Raw genomic sequence first — 27,216 nt, forward strand, 5'->3', positions numbered from 1 at the left:
CATGTCCGGGTTGCAGGCTCGATCCCCAGTGGAGAGCATGCAGGAGGCAGCCCATCAATGATTCTCTATCATCATTCATGTTTCTACCCCTCTCTCACTCTCCCTGCCTCTTTCTGAAATCAATAAAAACATATTTTTAAAAATGGGCAGAGGACCCCAAACACACTTCTCCCAAGAAGACACGCAAATGACTAATAGATATCTGAAAAGATGCTCAACTTCACTAGCTTTTGAGGAAATGCAAACCAGAACTACAATGAGATACCAGTTTTGTAGCTTCTGATTCCTTTATTAAAACCTTTCCTACCTGGAAAACCCAGAGTGACTTCTGTTTTCTGTAATGAACCCTCATTGATACATCCACAAACTATACTGCAGGTATGGGGGAAAGGGACCCAGGGACACACAGGAGACTTTAGAGGACAGAGATGATGTTGCTGGGTTACATCATTCCACATGTATCTTTTCTCTGTTCTTGGTTTCGGGTCAAAAAATACTGTCTGAGAAATTCACAGCTGAGCTGTCTAACATTGGTCATCTTTACATTCAAGCGATCCCATAAATTCAAGTGATCCCACTATCACTTCATTATCTCCTGTTCATGTCTTCTGACACAGTTTTCATAGCAGTTATTCTAAACCTCTTCTGTCATATTCAGGATCCCAGTTCTATTGCTTCTCGTGGCTAGCGGTTGACATTTTCTGAGTTTGTGCCAGAGAAGAGGACAATGTGTATATTTTGTTGACAAAAAGCATTAATACTGAGTGTGACTGCAAGGTCCATCTGGCTGTATCAGCGTTGCGGGGGGGAGGGGGCAGATACAACATATAGTGTCTTTCTCTGAGGCTATAAGGAATATGAGGGGTCAGATGTGACGCTTGAGAAATGTCATTGAGCTGGCCTATCGTCCTTAATGAAGGTGGAATAAGAATAGCAGTCCTTTCTGACTTCAGGGGTTTTGTGATGAATAAGTCATTATTGTTGGCACTTATTTAAATTGCTTATTTCAAGTTAGAGCAGAAAGGAAGGGTTGGAGCTGTGATGATAAGAGGAAGACTTAGAGGACCCGATGCCAGAAGTGATTTACATAGGTGGATGAATGAAAAATGATTTTTTAAAAAGTTTATCTTTATTGTTGAAAGTATTACAGATGTCCCCTTTTTTTCTCCATTGACCCCCTCCATCCCACTCAGCCCTGCCAGGCCTTCACCGCCCTATTGTCTGTGTCCATGGGTTATGCATATATGCATATAAATTTTCGGTTAATCTCTCCCACCCCCCACTCCCCTATGCCCACCCTCCCTCTGAGAATCGTCAGTCTGTTCCATGCTTCTATGTCTCTGGATCTATTTTGTTTGTCAGTTTATTTTGTTCACTAGATTCCACCCATGAGTGAGATCATATGATCCTTGTTCTCTGACTGGCTTATTTCACGTAGCGACAACACTTAGCTTTAGTTAGAAAGTATTCAACTCCTGAGCCAAGTCGGTTTGACTTCATTATTTTGTTAAGCAATTTTCATACCAAGGTGTCAGAATGGAGAGAATGGAAGGTGGGATTTTTTTTTTTTTTAAAGTTTCTGAATAACAGTTGGGAGATAGCTGAAGTTGGAGCCAGGCAAGGAAATTAGAAAAAACTGTTTTACATCAGCAGAATTTGATGGTTATCTAAGTTCTGAATAAGTACATTTCATATGTAGTGTATCAGTCTTTTAATAACCACATCAAAAGTATCTTTTGAATTTCCTATTTGAACTAAATAGAATGCATTTAAGTAAAACTTTTGTTTTGGCATGAGTTTGAAAGGAAGTTTAACAAAGAAGCAAAAAGAACCATTTGAATGTATCCACCAACCTTTCTGTGAATCAGTGAAATGTAGAATTATTTAAACGTTGCTCTTCTCATCATTTTTTTTCTTTGATTACTTAGGAAAAGAAGTCCATCAGTGTCCAGAGATCAGAATAGAAGATACGACCAACGGGAAGAAAGAGAGGAATATTCACAGTATGCGCCTTCAGATAGCGCAATGCCTAGGTCTCCATCGGATTATGCTGACAGGCGGTCTCAGCGCGAACCTCAGTTTTATGAAGAATCTGATCACATAAATTACAGGGACCCCAACAGGAGAAGTCATAGGCATTCCAAAGAGTATATTGTCGATGACGAGGACGCGGAAAGCAGAGATGAGTATGAGAGACAGAGGAGAGAGGAGGAATACCAGGCACGCTATCGCAGTGATCCAAATTTGGCCCGTTATCCAGTCAAGCCACAGCCCTATGAGGAACAAATGCGCATTCATGCCGAAGTGTCCAGAGCACGGCACGAGAGAAGACATAGTGATGTTTCTTTGGCAAATGCCGAACTGGAAGATTCCAGGATTTCTGTGCTAAGGATGGAGCGGCCATCAAGGCAGAGATCTATATCTGAACGTAGAGCTGCCATGGAAAATCAGCGATCCTATTCCATGGAAAGAACTCGAGAGGCTCAGGGGCCAAGTTCATATCCACAAAGGACCACAAACCATAGCCCTCCGACCCCCCGGAGGAGTCCAATACCCATTGATCGACAAGACATGAGGCGGACCGACTCCCTAAGGAAGCAACACCACTTAGACCCTAGCTCCGCTGTGAGGAAAACGAAACGGGAAAAAATGGAAACGATGCTCAGGAATGATTCTCTCAGCTCCGACCAGTCCGAGTCGGTGCGACCGCCGCCACCGAAGCCTCACAAATCCAAGAAAGGAGGTAAAATGCGCCAGGTGTCACTGAGCAGCTCGGAGGAGGAACTCGCGTCCACACCCGAATACACAAGCTGTGATGATGTTGAGATTGAAAGTGAGAGTGTCAGTGAGAAAGGTAAGCTGCTCTATTGTGACCACACAACTCCCTGCAATTGATTAGAGGAGAGTAGACATTTAAAAGTTAGATAGTCCTACTTTTATTTAAAAAGTGTTTTAATGGTGTTGGTCGCGTGAAGAAAATTTCCAGTTATAAAATGTGAACATCCTCTGTAGGTCTGTTGAGTTTTAAAACTGTTTTTTTGTTTTGTTTTGTTTTTTGCTTTGTTTCTGAAAATTTTCTTACGCTACTTGATGGCATATTTTTATCTATTAGCTGCATAACCTCTTTTGTGTTTCCTTTTAAAAGTACAGTAGGGCCTTGACTTACGAGTGTCCCGGCTAACGAGTTTTTTGAGATACCAGCTGTCTCTCCGTGGATTTTTTGCATTGAGTTGGTAGAGTAATTTGAGGTAACGAGCTCCTTAACGAGCTCGGTCTCGGAACGAATTAAACTCGTAAGTCAAGGCCCCACTGTAACAATATGTTTACTAGAGAACATCTGAAAAATTCCTCAGAGTGTAAAGAGTGAAATACAAGTTATCCATAATCCTGTTCCCCAAATGTAACCATTATTAACATTTCGTTGTATTTCTTCTCTTTTTCCTATGTATGTGTTAGGATTTTTTTTTCAATTGATACCATATCACTCGCTTTTCTCAAGCCATTAGATATTCTTCAGAAATATGTTTTAAATGGCTGCACTATTCTATCGTAAGGATATACCACAAACTAACTATTCCTTTATTTGGGGCATTGCAGTTGCTTCCAGTTGTTATTATAAATGATATTATAATGGTTATGTTTATGCATAATTTTTGCCTATATCTCTTAGTATTTCACAAATATATATTTGTGCTTTGATTTTTTTAAGCTTTTACTTCAGATTAACATCCTGTTTTCCAAAAAGGTTATAACACTCTATATTCCTGTCATATGCTTTCATCATCAAATAGGCTTGAGCTTTTGGGCTAGATGCACCATATCTTTGCTATTTGAATACACCACAAAAAATGCTATCTCATTTTAATTTGAATTGGATTGTGTGGTTGAATATTTTGTATGTAAATTGGTGTTTGATATCTTCTATGAATTATCATTCCGTTTATTTCTTCTGCTCATGTTCCTATTGGGTATTAATTTGTTTTTGTCTTATTGATTTTATAAGAGTTTTTTATTTGCTCAATTAACTGTCATCTGTTCCAAGTGCATTTCACATTTTGATGTTTACCTACTAATTTTCTTTGGTCATTGGGAAATATTGAACATAATATAGCTAAGTCTTTATATTTGTTGTTTTTTTTCCCTTTTCCTTTTATCTCCAGAAAATCTTTATTCATCCCCAAATTAGTTGAATATTTAACTCTAATTTCTCATGATTTTATTATTAATTTAAAAAATTTTAAACTTCTTAATCTTTCTTTAATTTATTTTGGTGTATGCCAAAACACACCAGATAGGTGAGTATCTAACGTGAATCCATTGTACCATCCTCCCCCACCTCCACACACACAATTTTCTAACACTGTTGGAGGAATAATTGATTTCATGTTTATAAGAATGAATGGAGATCAATAAAGGGATTCAAGAAGGCAGCTGGGTGTGAAATTAATATTGTATGAAAAACAATTAGAAAATATAAATGAAAAGGAGTTTACGTTCTGAACTAAAAACAGAAGATGTGATTTAAAATAAATAATAAGACATGAGGAGGGCCTACATGAAGAAAGCTATAAAACTTGACTGGGTAACATACAGGAAGAGATTCACTTCATGTTCCTAATTGGGGAGGCCAGCTACCCTAAAGATGCATATTCCTTTCAGATTATCTCTTGGGGTCAATAACACTTTAGTCATAATCTTAATTGGTTCATTGAACTATCCTGTTTCTAAAGTTATACTGGGAGGTGTAGAGGAGGAAGAACTTAACTCTTTTACCACCTCTGCATCTAGGTTCATTGGCTGGGGTCCTATAAATTAGACTGACAAAAGACAGATTAACAAGAGAAAAACCAATTTACTATCATGTGCATTGCACACATATATAGGAGCACTCAGCCAGGAGAAGCTCAAAGGGATGGTTAGAATTTGGGCTTATATAACACAAGAACAATACATTTTTAAAGACAGGACAGGACAAAGGAAAAGGACTTTCAGCTTCTAGGGGTGACAAATTGTAGGAACTAATTGAAGAGAAGGGCTAATTTTAGCAGGGTTTGTTATGTTGACTCCTGTGGTGCTTATAAGGTCAGGAATTATATCCAGTGGTTAACTTCTGTCCTCCTGTTAGAGAAGGGGGAGGGATCACCTTTCCAAATACATGTCCTGCTTTTAGGCAAATAGGGAGAGGGCAGGGAACTTCGCTTGTATCTGCTTCTCCTCCCTCCAGGCCTTCACCACCCAATTGTCTGTGTCCATGGGTTACGCATATATGCATACAAGTTCTTTGGTTGATCTCTTCCCACCCATCCACCCCTACCTTCCCTCTGAGACCGGACAGTCTCTTCCATGCTTCTATGTTTCTGGATCTATTTTGTTCAACAGTTTATTTTGTTCATTAGATTCCACATCTGAGTGAGATCATGTGATTTCTGTCTTTCTCTGACTGGCTTATTTCGCTTAGCATAATACTATACAGGTCCCTCCATGCTGTATCAAAGGGTAAGAGATTCTTTTTCTTTCTTTCTTTCTTTCTTTCTTTCTTTTTTTACTGCTGCATAGTATTCCATGGTATAAATGTACCACAGCTTTTTTTATCCACTCATCTACCGATGGACACTTGGGCTGTTTCCAGATCTTAGCTATTGTAAATTGTGCTGCTATAAACATAGGGTTGCATACATTCTTTCTGATTGGTGTTTTGGATTTCTTAGGATATATTCCTAGAAGTGGGATCGCTGAGTCAAATGGAGTTCCATATTTAATTATTTGAGGAAACTCTGTTTCCATATGGCTGTACCAGTCCCTATTCTTACCAGCAACGTACTAGGGTTCCCTTTTCACTACATCCTCGCCAGCATTTGTCATTTGTTGATTTGTTGATGGTAGCCATTCTGACAGGAGTGAGGTGATACCTCATTGTTGTTTTAATTTGCATCTCTCTGATGACCAGTGGCTTTGAGCATTTTTTCATATGTCTCTTGGCCATCTGTATGTCGGCTTTGGAGAAGTGTCTATTTAGGCTCTCTGCCCATTTTTTAATTGGATTGTTTGTCTTCCTTGTATTAAGTTATATGAGTTCCTTATATATTTTGGTAATTAACCCTTTATCAGGTGTGTCATTGGCAAATATGTTCTCCCATGCAGTGGGCTCTCTTTTCATTTTGTTGATTGTTTCTTTTGCTGTGCAGAAGCTATTTATTTTGATGTAGTCCCAGTTGTTTATTTTCTCTTTGTTTTCCTTGCCGTCGGAGATGTATCAGCAAACATATTGCTATGAGAGATGTCTGAGATTTTGCTGTCTATGGTTTCTTCTAGGGTTTTTACGGTTTCACAACTTACATTTAAGTCTTTTATCCATTTTGAATTTATTCTTGTGTATGGTGTAAGTTGGTGCTCTACTTTCATTATTTTGCCTGTACTTGCCCAATTTCCCCAAAACCATGTATTGAAGAGACTGTCTTTATTCCAGTGTATGTTGTTGCTTCCTTTGTCAAATACTAATTGAGCATAATGGCTTGGTTTGAGTTCTGTTCCATTGATCTGTATGCCTGTTCTTGTGCCAGTATCAGGTTGTTTTGATTACAGCAGCTTTGTAGTATAATTTCATATCTGGTATTTTGATCCCTCCAACTTTGTTCTTCTTTCTTAAGATTGCTGTGGCTATTTGGGGTCTTTTTTTGCTTCATATAAATTTTTGGGGTATTTGTTCTAGATCTGTGAAATATGCTGTTGGTATTTTAATTGGGATTGCATTGAATCTATCGATAGTTTGGTAAGACTCATTCTTTTTTTATGGCTTAGAAATATATATATATACACATAATCACAGCTTTTTATCCACTTGTCTATTTATGGGCATTTGGGTTCCTTCTGTATCTTGGCTACTGTAAATAATGCTGCGATGAACATAGGGGTGCATATAGTCTTTCAAATTAGTGTTTTGGGTTTCTTTAGATATATACACAGGAGTTGGATCACTGGGTCATAAGACAGTTACATTTTTATTTCTTGAGGAAACTCCATACTGTTTTCCATAAAGACTGCACCAGTCTGCATTCCCACCAACAGTGAAGGAGGGTTCCCTTTTCTCCACATCCTCATCAATACTTGTTTGTTGTTTTATTAATAAGCCATTCTAGCAGGTGTGAGGTGATAGTTTATTGTGGTTTTACTTTGCATTTCTCTGATGATTAGTGACATTGAGCATCTTTTTACATGTCTATAGGTCATCTGTGTGTCCTCTTTGGAGAAGTATCGGGGTCATCTGCCCAGTTTTAAATTGGATTGTTTATTATTATTATTATTATTATTATTATTATTATTGTTGAGTTGCCTGAATTCTTAATAAATTTTGGATACTAACTCCCTTATCATATGCATCATTGGCGAACATCTTCCATTCAGTACCTTGTTTTATTTTGGTGATGCTTTCCTTTGCTGTGCAAACCTTTTAAGTTTGATGTAGTCCCCTTTGTTTATTTTTTTTTGTTTGTTTCCTTTGCCGGAGGAGATATGTCAGAAAAAAATATTGCTAAGAGAAATGTCAGATATTTTACTGCCTTCGTTTTTTCTAAGGGTTTTATGGTTTCAAGTCTTACATTTATATCTTTAATCCACTTTGAGTTTATTCTTGTGTATGGTGTGAGAAGGTGGTCTAGTTCCAGTTTTTGCCTGTATCTGTTCAATTTTCCCAATGTCATTTGTTGACTAAACTTGTCTTTATCCCATTGTATGTTCTTCCCGCTTTTGGCATATATTAATTGACCAAGTACATGTGGGTTTATTTCCTGGTGGTGTGTTCTGTTGAGTTCTCTCTCTCTCTTTTTTTCAGTCCCTTTACCCACCTTACCCTCCACCCTGACCCAAGCAGTCTGTCTGCTCTTTATCTATGAGTCTGTCTCTATTTTGCTTGGTGGTTCAGTTTGTTCTGCTATATTTGACTGCATTATGTTTGACTAACTCATTCGGGAAAGTTATACATACATTGGGCTTTCCTTTTCTCCAGCTTGTGTGAGAATCTGCCTATTTTCCTTTCTAGGATACATCCATGATAATTACTTCTACCTTCTTGGAATCATGTCTTCTCCACATCTGTGCCTTGCATTTAACTATTTTCATATTTATCATAACGTAGTACTCTTGTTTGCTTACAGGCTTAGCTTCCAAGCAGGGAGCATGCTGGTTTCATCTTACACTTAACACTTAGCACAGCATCAGGCACATAACAGACATGCAATAAACTTATTTTCTATCCTGAGTTAAATTTAATTGTATTAAATTTGGAAGTAGAGGTTGAGAGACTATTGGTTTACAATGGTCTGTTTCATTGAGAGTGAAACAGACTGTATGTTCTATCAGTTAAACTAGATTCTTATCAAACTCTTATCTGAAACCTAATAACTATTTCTGTTTAATGGCTCCTTGCATTATTGATTAATTCTAATTTTCCTTTTTCTTCTGCTAATCCTTACGTGGCATTTACAATTTAAATATTAATCATTTGTAGTGGGTCTTTGTTCTTTTTTTTTAAGCTCTATGCCTTTTAAGACCCAAATTCAAGTCTTTTTTATTTTATTTTTTGTTGATTTCAGAGAAGAAGAGGGAGGGAGAGATAGAAACCTCAATGATGAGAGAGCATCATCGATTGGCTGCCTCCTGCATGTCCCACACTGGGTGGGGATCAAGCCTGCAACCCGGGCATGTGCCCTGACCAGGAATCAAACCATGACCTCCAGGTTTATAGGTCGACACTCAACCACTAAACCATGCCGGCCAGGCATGAGTCTTCAATCTTACAAATATTTTCCAAATAATATTCTTAAACCTTAATTCTACCTCCAAAGTGCCTCTCAGTTTCCTCTTTTCTTACCACATCTGTTGCCAACACCTTTGTTAAAGCCCTAATCACCTGTCCCATGAATTATTGCAAATGCCTTTTAACTCTTGGTGTCATCCAATTCAATCTCTATTAGATTCATCTTTTAAAAATGTAAATCAGTTTATATCACCATTTACTTAAAGTCCTACAAGAAATGAAATTCACAGTCTTTCATGTGGCATAAAAAGGCCCCACTAAGCTGGTTTGTGCTGCCTCACCAGCCTCCTGTAGCATTATGTTTGCCCTCATTCCTTTGGGTTCAGACACACAGGTGTCCTAGCAGTTCTTTCACAGGACCATGCTATTCCTGGAATGTTCTTTCCTCCGCTTTCCATCTGCCTATCTCCTTACGTGTCCTGTAGGCCACATATTTCAGCTCTCATCTTTAAACATCACTTCTTTAGAGGTGTTCACTGACCCCTAAATTTAAATTAGATATTATTATACTCTCTCGGTGTCTTGTAATTTCCTGTGTGACACTGAGGACTTATTTATTGTGTTTATCTCCACTCTGTTGTATGTCTCATCTTTTAACCCCATACACTAGAGCTTAGCACAATGCATAGCAAATGGAAGGAGATTAGTAAATATTTTTAAATAAGTGAAAGTATGAATAGAGTTTAAAAAGATATATGTGCACATTTAGTCTAAACATAAATCCTTTTTCAAAGAAGGAGCATATAAGCATGGGAAGTAGATACTCATTCTTAGTTGTCAATTACACAAATTACCTGACAAAATTATTTCAATTTTTCATTTTATGAGAATGTAATTTCTGAAAAAGTTGAAATATTATTTCACAATAAGTAATTCATAATAAAAGTAAAGTTTCTTTTATTTTTACTAATAGAAATTGAGTGCATCTCTTTTGTCACTTTCATACACAACTATTCTTTTGTGTAAGCAATTCTTTTTTTTTATCCACTAAATATTTTTAGGAGGTTTTAGCATTGAAACTAATATTGTATTACACTCCAGGAACAACATTTAATTGCTTGGCTTTTGGTTATAGTGGTTATTGGCAAACCACTACTTCTAAAATGTTCTTTACTCTTTGGAGAATAATTCATGTCTGTAAACCAGCATGAAAAAGATAGCATGAGTAACAGATATAACCGATAGTCTTTTTCTTTTTCAGAATATGTATTTTTTTTCATTTCTGTTTATTATTAGCCTTTTCTCTTCTTTTAGGATTGGTGTTCTCTAGGATCTGTCTAGGGATCATAAACTTGATATTCTACATTCTGTAAGTTTTAATCATTTGGAATCCTAGCTTTCTCTTGATATGTGTAGTGAGTATTAGAGACAGAGTCCTTGAAAGCGGACAGTATCACACAGTTTAAAATGTTGATGATGCCTTTGTCTGTCCTTTCTCTCGCCGTCTCCTTTACTGCACTCTCTTGTCTGTCCGACTCTCACAGGAGACATGGATTACAACTGGTTGGACCATACGTCTTGGCATAGCAGTGAGGCATCCCCAATGTCTTTGGTGAGACAAGTGGGGCCTTACTATTGAATCTCTGTTATCATTTCACTTTTCCTTTTTTAATTTACACTTTTGCATGTTTTCTTTTTTGTATCTTTTTTTTTTTTTTGATCCCACACCTGTAGGGGACAGTCAAAAGGGAAAAAGAAAAACTAGTGAGCAGGCAGTTTGGTCGGACTCTAACACCAGGTCTGAGAGACAAAAGAAAATGATGTGCTTTGGTGGCCACTCTTTGGAAGAGGATTTGGAATGGTCCGAGCCTCAGATTAAGGACTCTGGGGTAGATACCTGTAGTAGCACAACCCTTAACGAGGAGCATAGCCATAGCGAGAAGGTACTGAGATTGTGGAGCCTGCCTTTGAACCTGCTCATTCGGTCTTCGTTTGCTCTCTGTCACTCATTCAAACAGAACATAATAAAAGAACAGGGCATTTCAAGGGTCAATGTAGCATTTCTTAAGGTGCAGAAAAGAAAAACAAAACCAAAACAAACAAATCAAAATAATTTCTTGCTTGCTTTGCTGTTTTTGTTGTTTGACGGCATACCAAAAAAATAAAAAATAAAAAAAATAAGTAAATGAAATAAAAATTAGGAACAAAGGAATGTTTTGTCTATGGTCGCATGAGAGACTTTTGTAATGTTATTATAAACTACAAATACAAAGAATTTCTTGGATTGGCTTATTTGATTGCTTGCATACATTTTCCTTGGGATGAAAAATTGTTAATAGTTTGAATCCCAGGCAAAAGGGAGATAATTGGGTCTATTTGCACAGAAAAAGTTGTTTTTCTTTTTTCCCTTTCACTGTCATTTTGCTCTTTTGTTTTATTGTCATAGCATTTCAATGTAGCATTAATTAGTATCAGAGCCACTGCCATCTGCTTTGGTATTTATTATTTTTGCTTTTAGCATAGTGAGACTTTTAAAATCTTGTTACCATATAGATGTGACTGACTGGAACTTGTCTTTTGCCTGCTAAATTTTGCATGAAGATGTGCATGTTACTTTAAGATAACTGTGAAATGTGATTACACAAATCATTGACTTTGTTATTTGACATATAATTCATAATGGAATGGAATGGTGTCATGATTTCTAAAGGGATTGGTTCTGCCCAGAGAAAGAGATAAACTAATATTTTAAAGGTTATATTTAACAATGGGTACCATGGAATTAGCCAATAAAAATCAACTTACTAACTAGATCAAAGACCCGAAGGAATCAATGAACCTCTAAAAAGTGAGAAATATAACCTGTGCCCCCCTTTGAAATAGGCCTAGTTCTCCCGGAATCAGCTGGAAGGTGATTGGGGCATGTGTGTTTCTTGTAAATTTAATCTAGAAACCTGTTTCAAGAAAAGCCCCCCATCAGAGGTTTGACTTTTGTGTTTTATATAATTTGACCTTTTAACTTTCATTGTAATAAGGTCTCGCAAAGTTTTCCAAAAGTGTTGGAAGATTAAATTTTCATTTTTAAGTGAGTTTACTTTTATAGAATTTCAGTCTATTTTTCCTACCGATGATTTTATTAATCTTCAACATGTATGCTATTAAATTAGGGTTTGAACATATTTTCAAGATTTCTTCGATTTTGTAAAACTATATAACTTCAGGATTGTGTCAAAAGACTGTAAGAATTTGAAGTAATTTGACTTTGAAAAAAACAAGATAATAAAATTCAGGTTATTGGCATAAAAAAACATTTTTTGATCAGTGTTTTGAATGCAAACTGGTTTGTGTAATCATAGTACTGTGGCAACCTGGAATTTAGAGAGATTGTACAATAAAGGGTCACTTGTCATAAAAGAACATTAATTTTCTTTGTTTTTTGATGCAATGTCAGCACCCTGTGACATGGCAGCCATCGAAAGATGGAGATCGCTTAATTGGTCGTATTTTATTAAATAAGCGTCTGAAAGATGGAAGTGTGCCTCGAGATTCAGGAGCAATGCTTGGCTTGAAGGTATGTGATGAAATATGTAAGATTTTGACTATATTACTTTACAGATTTATCAGAGAAGCAAAAGATATACTAACTCTTTCTACCTATACCAAGTTCGTGGATTTTCTTTCTATTTTCAAGAATTCACAAATATTTGCCCTCAATATTCATTTCTTATTTTTCAAGTTTTATTTAAGAAGTTTCCATTATACTACAATAATACTCATATGTATAATTTTAGAAATTATAATGAGTTATATACTTGAATCCTAAATACAGTGCAAAAACTTATTTTACCTGTACAGTTTGTCCTTTATGTCTATACTAGGGGCCCGGTGCACGAAATTCGTGCCCTGGGGGGGGGGTGTCCCTCAGCCCAGCCAGCCCCCTCTCACATACTGGGAGCCCTCAGGCGTTGACCCCTATCACCCTCCAATCCCAGGATCGGCCTCTTGCCCAGGCCTGAGGCCTCCGGCAGAGGTGTCAGGCCTGGGCAGGGGACCCCCAGCTCCCCACGGTTGCAGGCTCCACCCCTGCCCAGGCCTAACGCCTCTGGCCAAGGCATTAGGCCTGGGCAGCGGGGACCCCCAGCTCCCCGCGATCTCCCGCTCTGCCCCTGCCCAGGCTTAACGCCTCTGGCCGAGGCATTAGGCCTGGGCAGGGGACCCCCAGCTCCCCACGGTTGCAGGCTCCGCCCCTGCCCAGGCCTAATGCCTCTGGCGGAGACGTCTGGCCCGGGCAGCGGGGACCCGCAGCAGCAGCAGCAGCACCGCGATCCCACGGGCTCCGCCCCTGCCGCCGCAGGATGCCTCTGGCTGAGGCGTCCGGCTTGGGCAGCGGGGACCCACAGCTGCAGCGGCCCCGCGATCGCGGGCTCCGCTTTAGGCCCAGGCAAGGGACCCCTGGCTCCCGGGACTACCAGCTTCAACCGTGCCCAGCTCCCATCGCTGGCTCCACCCCTACTTCCTGCTATCACTGGCCAGGGCGGCAAAGGTGCCTGATTCTCTGATCATGGATGGGGGGCAGGGCAAAGGCGGCCCTAGGGGCCGCCTTTGCCCTGCCCCCCGGCTCTTAGCTCCCCCCTGTGTTTCCGATCACTGTCAGTGGCAGGGGGCTTCTTCCTGCTTTCCCTTTCGCCTCCCTGCATTGTGCCTACATATGCAAATTAACCGCCATCTTTGTTGGCAGTTAACTGCCATCTTAGTTGGCAGTTAATTTGCATATTGCCCTGATTAGCCAATGAAAAGGGTAGCAGTCGTACGCCAATTACCATGTTTCTCTTTTATTAGTGTAGATCTGTGTTTATATTCTATTTATTTATTTATTTATTTATAAATATATTTTTTCTTGATTTCAGAGAGGACGGGAGAGGGAGAGAGGGAGAGAAACATCAATGATGAGAATCATTGATTGGCTGCCTCCTGCACGCCCCCTACTGGGGATTAAGCCCACAATCCAGGCATGTGCCCTGACTGGGAATCGAACCATGACCTCCTGGTTCATAGGTCGAAGCTCAACCTCTGAGCCACACCTGCCGAGCTATATTCTATTTAAGTGATAGTTTTATTCAATGACTAAATATGCAAACTTGAGAAATGTAATACATGTATTACTTGGGAACACAATTTTTGTACTAGTGTAGCAAAGTATGTCTATTGAGTGTCTGTGTTTGTATGAGAGAGAATACTATTTGAAGTCTGGAAGCTCAAAAATACTTATGTTAGGAGATTTCATATAAATACTAATTTATATTACACCAGATATGGTTCTTTTTTTTTTCTTTATTGATTAAGGTATTACATATGTGTCCTTACCCCTCCCCTTCTCTACCTCATCCCCACTCATGCCCTCACCCCCCTGGTGTCTGTGTCCATCGGTTAGGTTTATTATGCATGCATTAAAGTCGTTTGGTTGATCTAGTTCTGTCTGTTTTTGTTTGTTTTTTTGTACATCTGTATGGTGAATTAAAAACTGAAGTAAAAAAAGAGTAAATGTTTTAGAGTTAAGCCATTGCTACAGAAGTTTTCCTATAGAACATAGTGAGAAATATTAGAAAACTTTGGGTGTAAGTGGAATTGGGCAACTAACATTTATTGGGTGGCTACCAACTCACCTGAGCACTTTACATCTACCATTTCGTTTAACAGGCACAACGGATTAAAACAGCTTAGAGAATTGTCATAACTTGCCCAAGGTCACAAGATGGAGATGAAGGTGGGATTTAGATCCAGATCTGCCCAGTATCATGTCAGAACAGTGTAGTGTGACGGTTAGGAAGTCTTGGCTTGATTCCTAGTTACAGCAATGACTGGGTATCTGACGTTCGTCTTAGCCTCAAACTCCTCATCTGTACAGTGGAGATGATAATGCTTACTGAATTGTTACAGTAAGCTTAAATATAGCAATATCTAAACATTTAGTATAGTGGCTGACATGCTATTAGATATCAATAATATAGTCAATAATATTATTACTATTAAAATTTGTCAATTCAAAAATAAAATTTTTTTAAAAATTAACATAGGGATGTAAATCTAAAATATCTATACATTTAATTTTCAGAATAAAATATAGGAATAATTAGTATTAACTGTACTGCAATTGAGTTTAATTCATTGCAGTTTGGGAATAAATACATGGAATAAGACAAATCAGTGGTATTTTAATTCAGATATCTTTCACTCACTTTAGAAAAGAATAAATACTATTTTAGTCAACGAAATTAGTTACTATTGTTTGCTTGGCTTGCTATAAAGTTGATATATTGATTGAATTGCAAGAAATGAGAATCAAAGCATTACTCTTGTAAGAGGCTACTCTTGATGGTACATCTATGACTCCACAGCATTATTGGTAATATATATATTTTCGGAAATACATACAGGAGTAGGCAAAAGTAAGTTTACAGTTGTGAGTACAAGAAGCACAGTTTATTCTTGTATTATTATTTATCGTAGTATTTTTCCATGGGAACAACTATAAACCTACTTTTGCCTTACCCTATTAATAGAAATATAAAAATAGGAAAAAAATGGGATGCCAGTGGTCAGCAGTTCACATTAATTCTGATGAGATTAAGTAAGTGTAATAATTTTCTCAGGAAAAATATATCATCATCATGCACATTATTAATGTGCCTAAAAGGTTACTAGTGAAATTTAGGCAGGCTATCATAATTACAGTAAAACTAACAAGTATTTATATTATTGTGATATTTGAAATCTGAAACAAGATATATTAATTACATAGCACTGAAATGACATATTTTTAGAAGTGACAAAAGTTAAGAATTCTGTAGTAAAGAAAGAAATTACAAATTGTTGTTTTTAAGGTATGCAACATTTTCAACAAATAATGGATTAAGTTCTAAAATATTTGGAATATGTAAAAAGCTTACTCTTGGGATATGTGCTCAGTTCTTAGTAACAACACTATGTTACTTAAAAAATACTTTAAGCATAGTAAATTATAGTTTTAAAAGCTGCAAATTGTCTCCCTGGCCTGTGTGGCTCAGTTGGGTGAGTGTGCATCAAAGGGCTGCCGGTTTGATTCCAGGTAAGGGCACATGCCCAGGTTGCGGGTTTGATCCCAAGTTGGGATGCATGCAGGAGACAACCAATCCCTGTTTCTCTCTCACATTGATGTTTCTCTCTCTTCCTCTCTTTTCTCTCCCTCTAAAATCAATAAAAACATGTATTTTTTTAAAGTTTCAAATTGTCTAATTAGTTTTTACTTGAATATTCAATCATGTTCATTGGAACGAAGTATCTCCTACTCCTTTTCTTTATTAAACAGGTTGTAGGAGGAAAGATGACTGAATCAGGTCGGCTCTGTGCATTTATTACCAAAGTGAAAAAAGGAAGTTTAGCTGATACTGTAGGACATCTTAGACCAGGTAGGTTTCTCTCTTTGATTGTTCACATTTTAACTGTTACAATTGAGTAGTTATGAAAAGTTACCCTCAAATAGAAGTGATTTGACTAGTAATAAAGTGCTCATTTAACTTAAATAAATTTATTCATTAATGGGAAGTAATATTATTTCTTGAACCACATTAGATAAAAGGATTTTATTTATTTATTTATTTATTTATTTATTTATTTATTTATTTATTTTGCTTATGGATATTCCTACTCTGTACCTAGTATTCATCTATTTTGTTTCCCATAAGCTTTAACTTTTTTTTTTTTAAATTCCAACATAGTTTAGGAAAAAAACTTCATAGATAAATGTGTATTTCCTAAAGTGTGTTACTCCTTATCTCTAACGGATAGGAGAGAGCCTTGCGTGCCTTGGAGGGGATTCAGTAAGATACTAAATGTTAAGCTTTCTACAAGAGAATTTAGGCAAAGTGCTCAGCCAACTTCGAATGCAGACTCATGAAACCTGTGAAGTGGAGACTGATCTGGATAGTTTCTAGGATTAGATTTTCTATTGGAATTAACATTTCTATGTCACCGAGATGGTGACAGAGTTCACTCCTGCCTTTGCTCTCCTTCACAAGAAGAACTAACAGCTATTCATGGGCAAGACATCACTGAGAAAATCCTGGCGATCACAGAGATCATTGTTATGTAATTTTTTCCCCCCTGACCCTTGGCCTTTTGGGTGAAATATACCAGTCATCCTTGTCATCAAATTTTATGCCACTGGAGCTGTTCTCAGTATGTTTCTTATTTCATAATGGTCGTTTTACTCTGGGGGGTGGGGGTTATTGCAGCGTCAGATTGCTTTGTTTTGAGTGCGTACGGGATTAGATGTTCTTTCTAAGGTGATCATTACTGATACACGCAATAGGTGATGAAGTGTTAGAATGGAACGGAAGGCTGTTGCAAGGAGCCACGTTTGAAGAAGTCTATAACATCATTCTGGAATCCAAACCCGAACCACAAGTGGAGCTTGTCGTTTCAAGGCCTATTGGGTGAGTGGGTCTGAGCACTTTTCATATGTATAGAGTTGACTACATTAAAGTTTATGAAGCGCAATCCAAAAATGTCCAATTGTTTTATCAAAATACATTACTTGGAGGACATTTCTTTTACTAAAAACACCTCACCAAAAATCGTGACATCTCTGTCTGTAAAGTTAATTACAAAAGAGGAAATATTTATCTTTTTATTGTTTTTATTATTTTAGTAACTTAGGAGATGGTTGATGGCATTAATAGAAGGGGACTGTAGAAACAATTGCTTTTAAAGGAAGTTTCATGAACGATGGTCCTTTATATTGCAAAAATGGGGATAAACTATATTCCATGATTTTTATTATTTTTTTCCAAAATGGAGATTTCAATGAAGTAAGATAAAAATATAAGCAAATGCCAAATACTCATTTGTTTTTATAATCTGTTACCTATAGATTAAATCAACAACTTTCAGAAGTCGGCAATAAATATAGTCCTTTGCATCTATGTTATGAGAATTGCTCATCACAGTAGTGTTTCCTTTATAGAAGCTTATATTCTAAGCCAATGTAAAAGATAGACCTATAATTAGAAAAAGGCAATTAAATATTATAAACTGACAAGGAATTATTAAATTCATGTTCATGGTAAAAGCTTTCTAGGGTAGAGGCTATAGAAATTATTTCTTGCTATAGAATATAATGCCTAGTTTTCATTCATTTAGGAAAAGATTGGACTATATTATTTTGCTATCTTTCTATCCTGTAGAAAATGACTTATGTTGGTAACTTAGTTTTTGAAATGTTCCTTTCAAAAGTCATGAATCTGGCACATGAAATTGTATCGCTTTTCATTTTGTCTTTTCTAAGTTTTTTATTATGTTAAAACTGTACTGTATCAACCTAGTATATCAATCGAATGTATTCCTTCTTATTAAAAGATACTCTAAACATTTTTGTTTAATGTCTTAAATATTCTCTTATGTAATTTTCTGAATGATCTTAACCATTAATATCTACCCCTTTTGGCAAATCTCAAAGAAAATGTACATTTTTTGTGTGTAAATGCAGTTATGTAGTAATTTTGTAAGTCCCAGTAAGGAACATGTTTACATTTTTCTCAGTGGAGTTATTACATTTAAAAAGTTTCAATCAGAATCTGAATAATTTAACTTTTGTTTTGGTGATATTTTACTTGCATTTTAATGTTATTGATTTAGAACAGCGGCAAGTAAAAATAAAGAATAGAATAGACTTACAATGTATCTATAATACTTGTTGAATGCAGACATTTTTTAGAATGGGCAATTGTTTAGTGAGGCATATAGAAAATAAAGTATATGTTTCTATACATCTGCTATAAATGGGTATGAATTTTAATATTTTTTAATTAATTAGTCTTAACCAAGAATATAGGTTGATAATGATGAAAACAGTAGTTGCATTAATTGTTGCAACAATTTCTTGTTTTCCTTTTCTATCATTTCAGAGATATACCTAGAATACCTGATAGCACACATGCACAACTGGAGTCCAGTAAGTTTCATGTGTTCTAGAAGAGAGTGTTGTTAATAATGTCATTCATCAGGAGAAAATGAAGTATCCCATTCGCCCCATTTTAACTCATTCTCCAATTTGTCCCTTCTCCTTCCTTCGGATAATTCATGCATATCACTTCTGAGTACTAAACTTCACTTATGCTCCAGTAAAAGCCTTGAAACCAGTGGTTCTCAACCTTCTGGCCCTTTAAATACAGTTCCTCATGTTGTGACCCAACCGTAAAATTGTTTTCGTTGCTACTTCATAACTGTAATGTTGCTACTGTTATGAATCGTAATGTAAATATCTGATATTCAGGATGGTCTTAGGTGACCCCTGTGAAAGGGTCGTTCAACCGCCAAAGGGGTCGCGACCCACAGGTTGAGAACCGCTGCCTAAACACTTTGGAACATTGTGGCTAGGAAAGTGGAATGACATTTTGTGGACATTAAAAATAAAACTGAAGAGCTAGATGGTGAAGATGATTAAATACCAGTGAAGAGCCATTGTTGTTATTCTTTATGTGTGATTGCCATTTCAGGTTCTAGCTCGTTTGAATCTCAAAAAATGGATCGTCCTTCTATTTCCGTTACCTCTCCCATGAGTCCCGGCATGTTGCGAGATGTTCCACAGTTTTTATCTGGACAACTTTCAGTACGTCATCACTAAATTAATTTCTCTTTTTGGAATATCAACTAGTGTTTTTATTATATGTTGCTAGTTTTTGGTAAACTAAGTTCTTAGAATATAATTGTGCCTTTAACCATCAGCTTTCTCATTCTTAGTAATTAATTGAAATTAAATTTTAATTATTTACCATAGTGCTTTCTTTATTAGAGTTAGGTTTCCTGTAATGTAATGAGCTTAAGAATTTGTGACGATATCTACAATGTTTTTTACTTTAGTAATATTCCAAAATTCAAGGTTATGGTTTTTGCTCAATATCCTAAAATGACTATAAAGTGTCATGAACTTTTAAGGGAAAAAAAAATTCTGCACTATACAAAGATGGTATATGTAAGATAAAAGTAAATATTTATGTACTTTTCCTGCTTTTCAACCTTAAGGAAATTTTGAATGGGGTAAGAATATTGCTCTGAAATATAATGATACTTGAGATGCTTTTGTCAACAGATAGAATTAAGTACATGAGTAAATAAATAATTGACTACTGAGTACACCAGATGATTTTATATTAAATGATCCCTAATTCGAACATTCTATAATGAAAGTTACAAGTTCAATTATGTGTCTTATGTCTATATTAGAAGAGCTTTGCAAATGTAAACCCTCACTTTTTTGTTAATTTCTTCAGTTTTATTTCCCTTTTTAAACCATTTTAAAATGTTAAAATATTAAAATTTATCCATCCATATTTTAGAAATATAAGGTTAGTATTGACAATAATGTCACTAAGTTATTAAACTTGAAACTTTATGGATATTAAGAACCATTTAGAAACTCAAAATTCAGACACTGAGTTTTGTATAAAAATTATCAATAAAAACTAAACTATTGGACTAGTATTTTAAGAGCAAAAGGAAAAATCTTTACTAAATAAGCTACAAAACTTCTTTTATATTTTTAGGAGAAAGGGAGATGTTTGATTTTTACTAAATTTTCATTAATTTTAAGGAGATATAGAAAGTATAAGCACACTTAGTATATTAAAGTTTATTGAACAAGTCATTAGACATGTCTGTTCTGGAGGTATTTTGATCAAAAAGGTGACAATTGGAAATAGTTATGCAAGGAAAAAATTGAGCTACTGTTAGGAGATTGTAAATGTCTTACTAAAGTAAATTTCTTCTCTTTATTCTTTTCCTTTCTCTTTCATAAACAGAGTGAACTTTTCATTTGAGGACAATGGTCTTTTTTATTTTTCCACAATAAGTAGAATCTTTCTCCTTATTCTCTTACATAGATTGTCAGTATGAATGTTGTTATTTATGGTTACAAATATATATATGTCTTTTTTCCCCACCATTTTAGGAAGTGGTAATAAATGTTAGCTGTTTTTCTTTTTTATGGCTGTATTTAAATAGTTCATCTTTAAGTAATGTTTTGGGTAGCTGGATGATGCCAGTATTTAAATAAGTGTGTGTGTGTGTATGTATGTGTGTGTATGTGTGTGTATGTATGTGTGTGTGTATGTGTGTGTATGTGTATGTGTATATGTGTATGTATGTATGTATGTGTATATGTATGTATGTGTGTGTGTGTGTGTGTGTGTGTGTGTGTGCGCGTGCGCAGTTGGCTTCAGTTGGTGGAGGAGGAAGGAGTGGAAGATATACTTCCATGATAAGTACCACTTTGTTACCTCATTTAAATTCCCAAGGCCCTCTTGCAAATTGGACTAGGAAAGATTTAGACAATTTTCAGATTCTTTGATTTTTCCTCATGGTTCAAAATGAATACAGTAAAAAGGTAAACTGTTAAATATTTAGGGGATATAAACATAAAAGTTTTACTTATAAATATTTATAATGTTATAAAGTTATAGTACTTAAATTCATAAATGATGCTGGTTTAAAATCCATGTAATTGTAATTTTAAGTACATACCATTTTATCATTTTCTTATGAGTTAGAAGAAGTATGTTCCAATAAGATAATCTTTACAAATATAATAATATTTGTTGTGGTAAATCTAGAATTTAGATTTATCTAAATACTTAGATAAATAAATAAATAAATAACAATAAAAATCACTTATAGTCCTGCCACTAAAAGATAACTATTCATATAATTATAATTTTTTAAACAAAATTAACAAATTCATGTATACTATTTGGAAACCTTCTTTTTCATTTACTAATATTGTGCAGTTTTTCCTTAAACTTAAAAAAATTTGCTTAAAATGATTTTAATACCTATTTATTACTCCTTTTTTAACTTAATTTGTTATAATGGGATATTTTGTTTCTTATTTATGTTATTATAAATAACGATGCCATGGAAATCCTTTAATATAAGTCTTGCATATTTTGTTAGGACAAAATATTTTGTTGGGATAACTTTCCAGAATTAAAAATGAAATATGAAAGGAAAAAAAAATTTTAAAGTTCTTGAGATCTACTGCCCAAATTTCCCCAAAAAATATTTTGGCAAACTATCTCCAATTATCTATTTAAGAAATATATGTTAAGGTCTGATTCCAGTTCAGCCATAATACTAGTAGCAGAATACAACAGTGAACAAGATAAACATGAATTTTACCCTCATGAAACTTAATTTTATACTTATTCTTTGCAGGCGGGAAAATATGAGCATTATACCCTTTGGATATAGTCTTTCCCTTTATATTTAATCCTATTCCTGCCAACTGGAGGCACTTTTGGTATGCTGTAATGATGTAGAGGTTGGAAAATGTGTGTCCACGTATATCACCCTTTGGTAACACCCCTAGAAAGTCACAAGGCAGCATCACAATTTCTGTATCCTTGCATCTTATCTTTGGGCATTATTGCTTTTGGTGAGAGTTTACCAGGCCCATAACTCATTTACAAAATCATAGCGTTGCTAATGCCTGAGAAAAAAGATAATTTGCCTAATATGTGAGCCGTCCTTCCTAATATACTCATGTCAGTTCAAGGACTGATATATCCTCAAGTATAAAATATACATACAATGCAAATGGTTGTTTAAACTTTCATGCTCAAGGTTGCTGATGATTCTTAAAATATTATGCAGTGTATTTCCTCTCCATGCTCGAATTGTGCTGCTGCTGTGGTTTTTCTAGGGCATGGCTAGGAAAGTGCCATTAATGTACATGGCGAGACAGTCAGTGTGAGTTCATGGTCATGACACCTGGACTATATGTTAGCCTTTTCACTATCAGCACTCCCATGTGGATTAAAAAAAAAAAAAGTGTTCTTCCATATTGAGCAGTTTCCTTCTTCAGAGAATTACTTTTATAATGTCTCAATATTTTTAAGTTAATTTGCAGTTTTGGGCTACTTTTTTGATAATTAAGATAAAAATATAGCTCTCTTGGCTTTTAAAAGTGAGAAATGGCTCAGAATTCTTGTTTACTATAGGAATACACTGACTTTTTTTGGCAATCTTATTTTACTTTAGGGCCTGTGGTTGATTTATGGTTGCAATGTTTCCCTGAGTTACTTTGTTTTAATATTTTTCTGACTCCATTTTTAGTGATGAGTTTGTAAATGCTGTACGTATCCATTACATATGCCCCTTTTTAAAGAGAATAAGTAACTGAACAATAGAGATACATCTTTTATATCTCCTTAGAAACTCTAGACTTTTTAAAACTTTCTGCAAACTAAAGTTTTTTTCTTTGAGCATTTATCTTTCATCCCTATTGTCACAGTCTTGTTATTCCAAAAGCATTGCTTAAAAGGAGTGTCCTAAATATAGCAGTACAGTATATAGTAGAAAGTGACATTAAAAGTGCAAAATAAATAGTGGTGCACAAAATCATATTCTTTATTTGGATGAGGGTGAATTGTTACAGATAACAGGTATTTCATGTTTGAAATAAATGAAGTAATGTTAATTACAAGTTGCAATGAAATACATAGTACTTCAACGTGAAATATCCAGAATCCATAGAGACAGAAGCAGCTTAGTGGTTGCCAGGAATTAGGATGATGGGGGCACAGGGAGTGGTTACTTAACAGATAAACGATAGCTTATGAGGCGAGCTTTGAAAGTAGAGGGAGGAGGTGGTTGCACAGCATCGTGAATGCACTAAATGCCTCTGGATCGCACACTTTAAAATGCTTTGTCGAATTTGAATTTCAACTCACTTAAAAAAAACTAATAAATCAAAATATGTTTTTATAGCCAAGTTTAAAGTGTGAACTTATGGGTGAAGATTATTTAAATGGCCATAGAATTTAGACAGTTGATTTCAGAATTCCATGAGTTGCCCTTTTGAGATCATTTTAGAAGGTTGACAGTGATGGCCTTAAAGATTAGTTTACTTTAAAGTACTGTTTCTTTTAAAGTAATTTTTTAGTTTATGAAGTAATATTTACTTCCATTACCTTGATATTTTTGGTGTAAAACAGGTAGAACAGGTGAGAGGGCAAGGAAAATGTAATCTACTGAATAAAGTACCTTGTTAGTGCTTTTCTTTTTTCTTTATCTAAATCCTCACCTGAGGATATTTTTACATTACTGTTTAGAGAGAGTGGAAGGAAGAAGGAGAGACACAGAGAGGGAAACATCGATGTGAGAGAGACACAGAGAGGGAAACATCGATGTGAGAGAGACACAGAGAGGGAAACATCGATGTGAGAGAGACACATCGATTAGTTGCCTCCTGCAAGCGCCCCTCTTGGGGCCAGGGATCAAGTATGCAATGAAGTACGTGCCCTTGGCCAGAATTGAACCTGGGACCCTTCAGGCCTTTGGCCAACACTCTGTCCGCTGAGCCAAACGAGGTCGGGCATTAGTTCTTTACTTTGGTGTACCTACTTAATCTATATGCGTTTCATACATCCCTTCCCCATCTGAGTTGTGCAGACAAGGGTCAGTAACACCCTCCTTATCTAAACATTTCTTTCTTCCTTTGGATGTGTTTCCACACAAAAAGGAAGACAGCTGAGATTTGGGACTCCTTAGTTTTTGGAGAGAGAGAATGAGGATGACTCATGACTGAATGATAGTCTATTTTTACGGTCTTCTTTCCTCTAGGTCTTAGATTTATGTCTTACAAAGTGTAAGTCTGATGATAGGTAAACTGGGCACCAGTCCTCCTAGTCCCTGTTAACTGCCCCCATCTAGCAGGGGAATTAGACAAGAGAGACATCCATGAGAAATGTAAGGAATGGAATGGAATTTTGGCGAAAGAAGCAAAATCAAATGCCTTGAAATCCATTCCCAAACCCAGAGATACGCATCTGATTTTGTTCCTGATTTAACTGTGGGCATGCCTTAATAAAGGCACACAATTCTGATTGTTGTGGTGTTTTTGTTGGAAACAGTTTCAAATGAAAACAAAATAAGTCAGAAGAGAAATGAAATTTGATTTTACTCAAAGAATATGAAATAGAGTGATTTAATCAGAGGTAGGCTCTGTCTTCTACCTTTATAGTATCTTACCTTTTGTTTGAGTATCTAGCCTTTTTTGCGGTGGTGTTCTGTTTCTCTTTCCTTATCTGCAAATTGCATATAATACTGACAGCCACCTAGTGTTGTTGGAGGCAACAAACTTGCAATAAACAGTCAGTAAATGCTTGGAAAAATATAGAGAACTATATACATAAAAATTAATAAGATACGTATTTTCATTAATAGGTATGATAATCTCAAGTGGTACATAATAAATGTCTGAAAATGGTGTAAATCCTTAAAGTATGAATTACCTAATTAACCCAGTACATTCCAGCATACTTTTATCTTACTGTTATATTCTTTTAACAATTAATGCTAAGCCAACTTGACTAATGTTTTTTACATTTTTGTTAGTCATATCATTTTGGACAAGTCACAGTTCCTTGTAAAAATGTCTTTTCACTAATAATTCTATAATGCATTCTTATCTCATGTCATTTGGATTGTGATTTTTTTTCTATATAGTGTGTTTAAGGGGGAAACCTGACATTTCTTGGCTATTGGGTTCTGTTTGTAATTATTCTTTCAGAATTTATGAGACTGAATATGTTATTTTACATTGGGTCTTAATTTCTGTTGTTTTTATTATTGCACTTAAAACTGATTTAAAAATTCTAAGATTTTATATATTTTAGCATTTTGGCAAAATTAAGTTATTCATTACATGATGTAATCAATTTAGATATATATTGACACGGGAAAATTATATTTGAGGGGTGGTAGTTGTACGTGTTTGTTTTTACTTTGGTCTTTTAGTTCCAGCGTGTTGTCCTTTTGGTTTTGTTTTATTGCTTTTTTCTTTAATTTTGCTTACCAGAGCCAAAGCCTTAGTAGAAGAACAACGCCTTTTGTTCCTAGGGTTCAGGTAAAGGCCTTGTCTGCCTGATAGAAACTAAAGCTGTGTTTTAACCCTTATTTGTATGTTTTTGGAAAATGCGTAGTAGGAAAACATGTTTTGGTATGTTGCTCCAAGTCATATTATTGACTTTCAAATCATTTTATGAGCCGGCTTGTAAGATTCTGCATGGGGATTAAAATACAATAAAAATTTAAAGAGACAATTTTTGTTAGTGATTTTATATGATGAACTGAACACCAAAAGTCATAGATACAAAGTGACGTTTAATGTACACTCTCCTTACAGCAAAGCATGCAGCATCCCTTGCTTTGCTGCATGTACCATCGAAAGAAAAAGCTAATTTAACTGTTGATATTTGCCTTTATTACGCAAGGTTGCTGTCTCTTTAAATCATTCATTATGTCACTTAACATCTACATTTGTTTGCATTTTCCAAACAATAACCCCTTGAGGAGATTGGCAAATAAATTTGTACCTTATTGAAAATATGAATTTTATGCCTATTATATATAAGGTTCAACATTTGGAACGTGTAATACTTTGAAAGAACGAAATCACAATTCCCAGTTAAAAAGTGTTGGGCTTATTTTGTTTACATTTTGTAATTGTAATTTCATTTAATTTTTCTGTAATAATTGGGTACAAGTTGTTTGCCTCTTTTCATTAGGAAACCCTTATATGGTAAAGTAATATCAATATAGTTTTTTTAAAAAGGTAGTATTACTAGTATGCTTCCCTTGCTTTGCTGCATGTATTTTTTTTTTATTGTTATTGCTGGTTTTGAGTAATACCAATTTAGTTTAAATATTTAAAATTAAAATTGTTCTAGTTAATATTATATAGTATAAAATATTTACTTGTGCTACTCAGGTTCTGCTTAGGAAGTTTAAAAATGGTTACATGGTTAAGCTGGAATGATAATTATGTTAAAAACAATTAGAATAATACCAAGAGTTTTATTAATAAAAATGAAGTAAATATAAAGACATATGTCATATTTAGACTTGTGAAATACATTTGTTATGTTTTGGAGAACCAACAGATATACTAACCATTCATTTAAAAAGCACAGATAAAGAATTTCAAAATGAGATAAAATAATCTAGCTAATAAAATGATTATATTTTGATAATGTGAACTGGATATATATTAAAAACCTCAATGCAAGTCCTGTAATATAAAATGAAAATTGGAGCTATTGATCAAATGCCCAGTTTAAGAGAGTTTATTAAAAAGTGTAATTTTGATAAAAAATCATTAAAATTAAAATGTGCCTGTTTCATATCTATATATTTAAACATTTATATACTTGTAACGTTGAATTCAATAAGTTCTTACATAGTATAAAAATATGAAAGTTATATGCCTAATATTTGTATAAAAATGAGTATTAATAAAAAGTGCTATAATTTTCCATGGCATAAGAAAATCGAAAAAGAATACTCTTTATCAGACATTCAAAATATATATCTCAGATGTTTAGCTTTAATGATTTCAAAGGAGTAAAAGTATTGCCTGTGGCGATGGCTTC

General features: G+C 35.3%; 1 protein-coding gene across 35 annotated transcripts in view; it reads left to right on the forward strand.

The window, feature by feature from the left end:
* Nucleotides 1–27,216, forward strand: part of RIMS2 (regulating synaptic membrane exocytosis 2) — a 342,905-nt gene that overhangs the window by 138,480 nt on the left and 177,209 nt on the right. For 18 of the 35 annotated variants that reach the window (XM_036338008.1, XM_036338006.1, XM_036338012.1 and 15 more), the window contains 7 exons: nucleotides 1,929–2,854; nucleotides 10,297–10,364; nucleotides 12,204–12,323; nucleotides 16,098–16,197; nucleotides 17,100–17,223; nucleotides 18,694–18,740; nucleotides 19,285–19,397. In XM_036338008.1, the coding sequence (XP_036193901.1) occupies nucleotides 1,929–2,854; nucleotides 10,297–10,364; nucleotides 12,204–12,323; nucleotides 16,098–16,197; nucleotides 17,100–17,223; nucleotides 18,694–18,740; nucleotides 19,285–19,397 (1,498 nt within the window). Of the gene's footprint in view, nucleotides 1–1,928; nucleotides 2,855–10,296; nucleotides 10,365–10,486; nucleotides 10,696–12,203; nucleotides 12,324–16,097; nucleotides 16,198–17,099; nucleotides 17,224–18,693; nucleotides 18,741–19,284; nucleotides 19,398–25,643; nucleotides 25,692–27,216 lie in introns of all 35 variants that reach the window. The other 17 variants (XM_036338001.1, XM_036338002.1, XM_036338003.1 and 14 more) reach the window with 3 other exon arrangements.

This window comes from Myotis myotis, unplaced genomic scaffold (genome assembly GCF_014108235.1).
Source record: "Myotis myotis isolate mMyoMyo1 unplaced genomic scaffold, mMyoMyo1.p scaffold_m19_p_16, whole genome shotgun sequence".
Lineage (NCBI taxonomy): Eukaryota > Metazoa > Chordata > Mammalia > Chiroptera > Vespertilionidae > Myotis > Myotis myotis.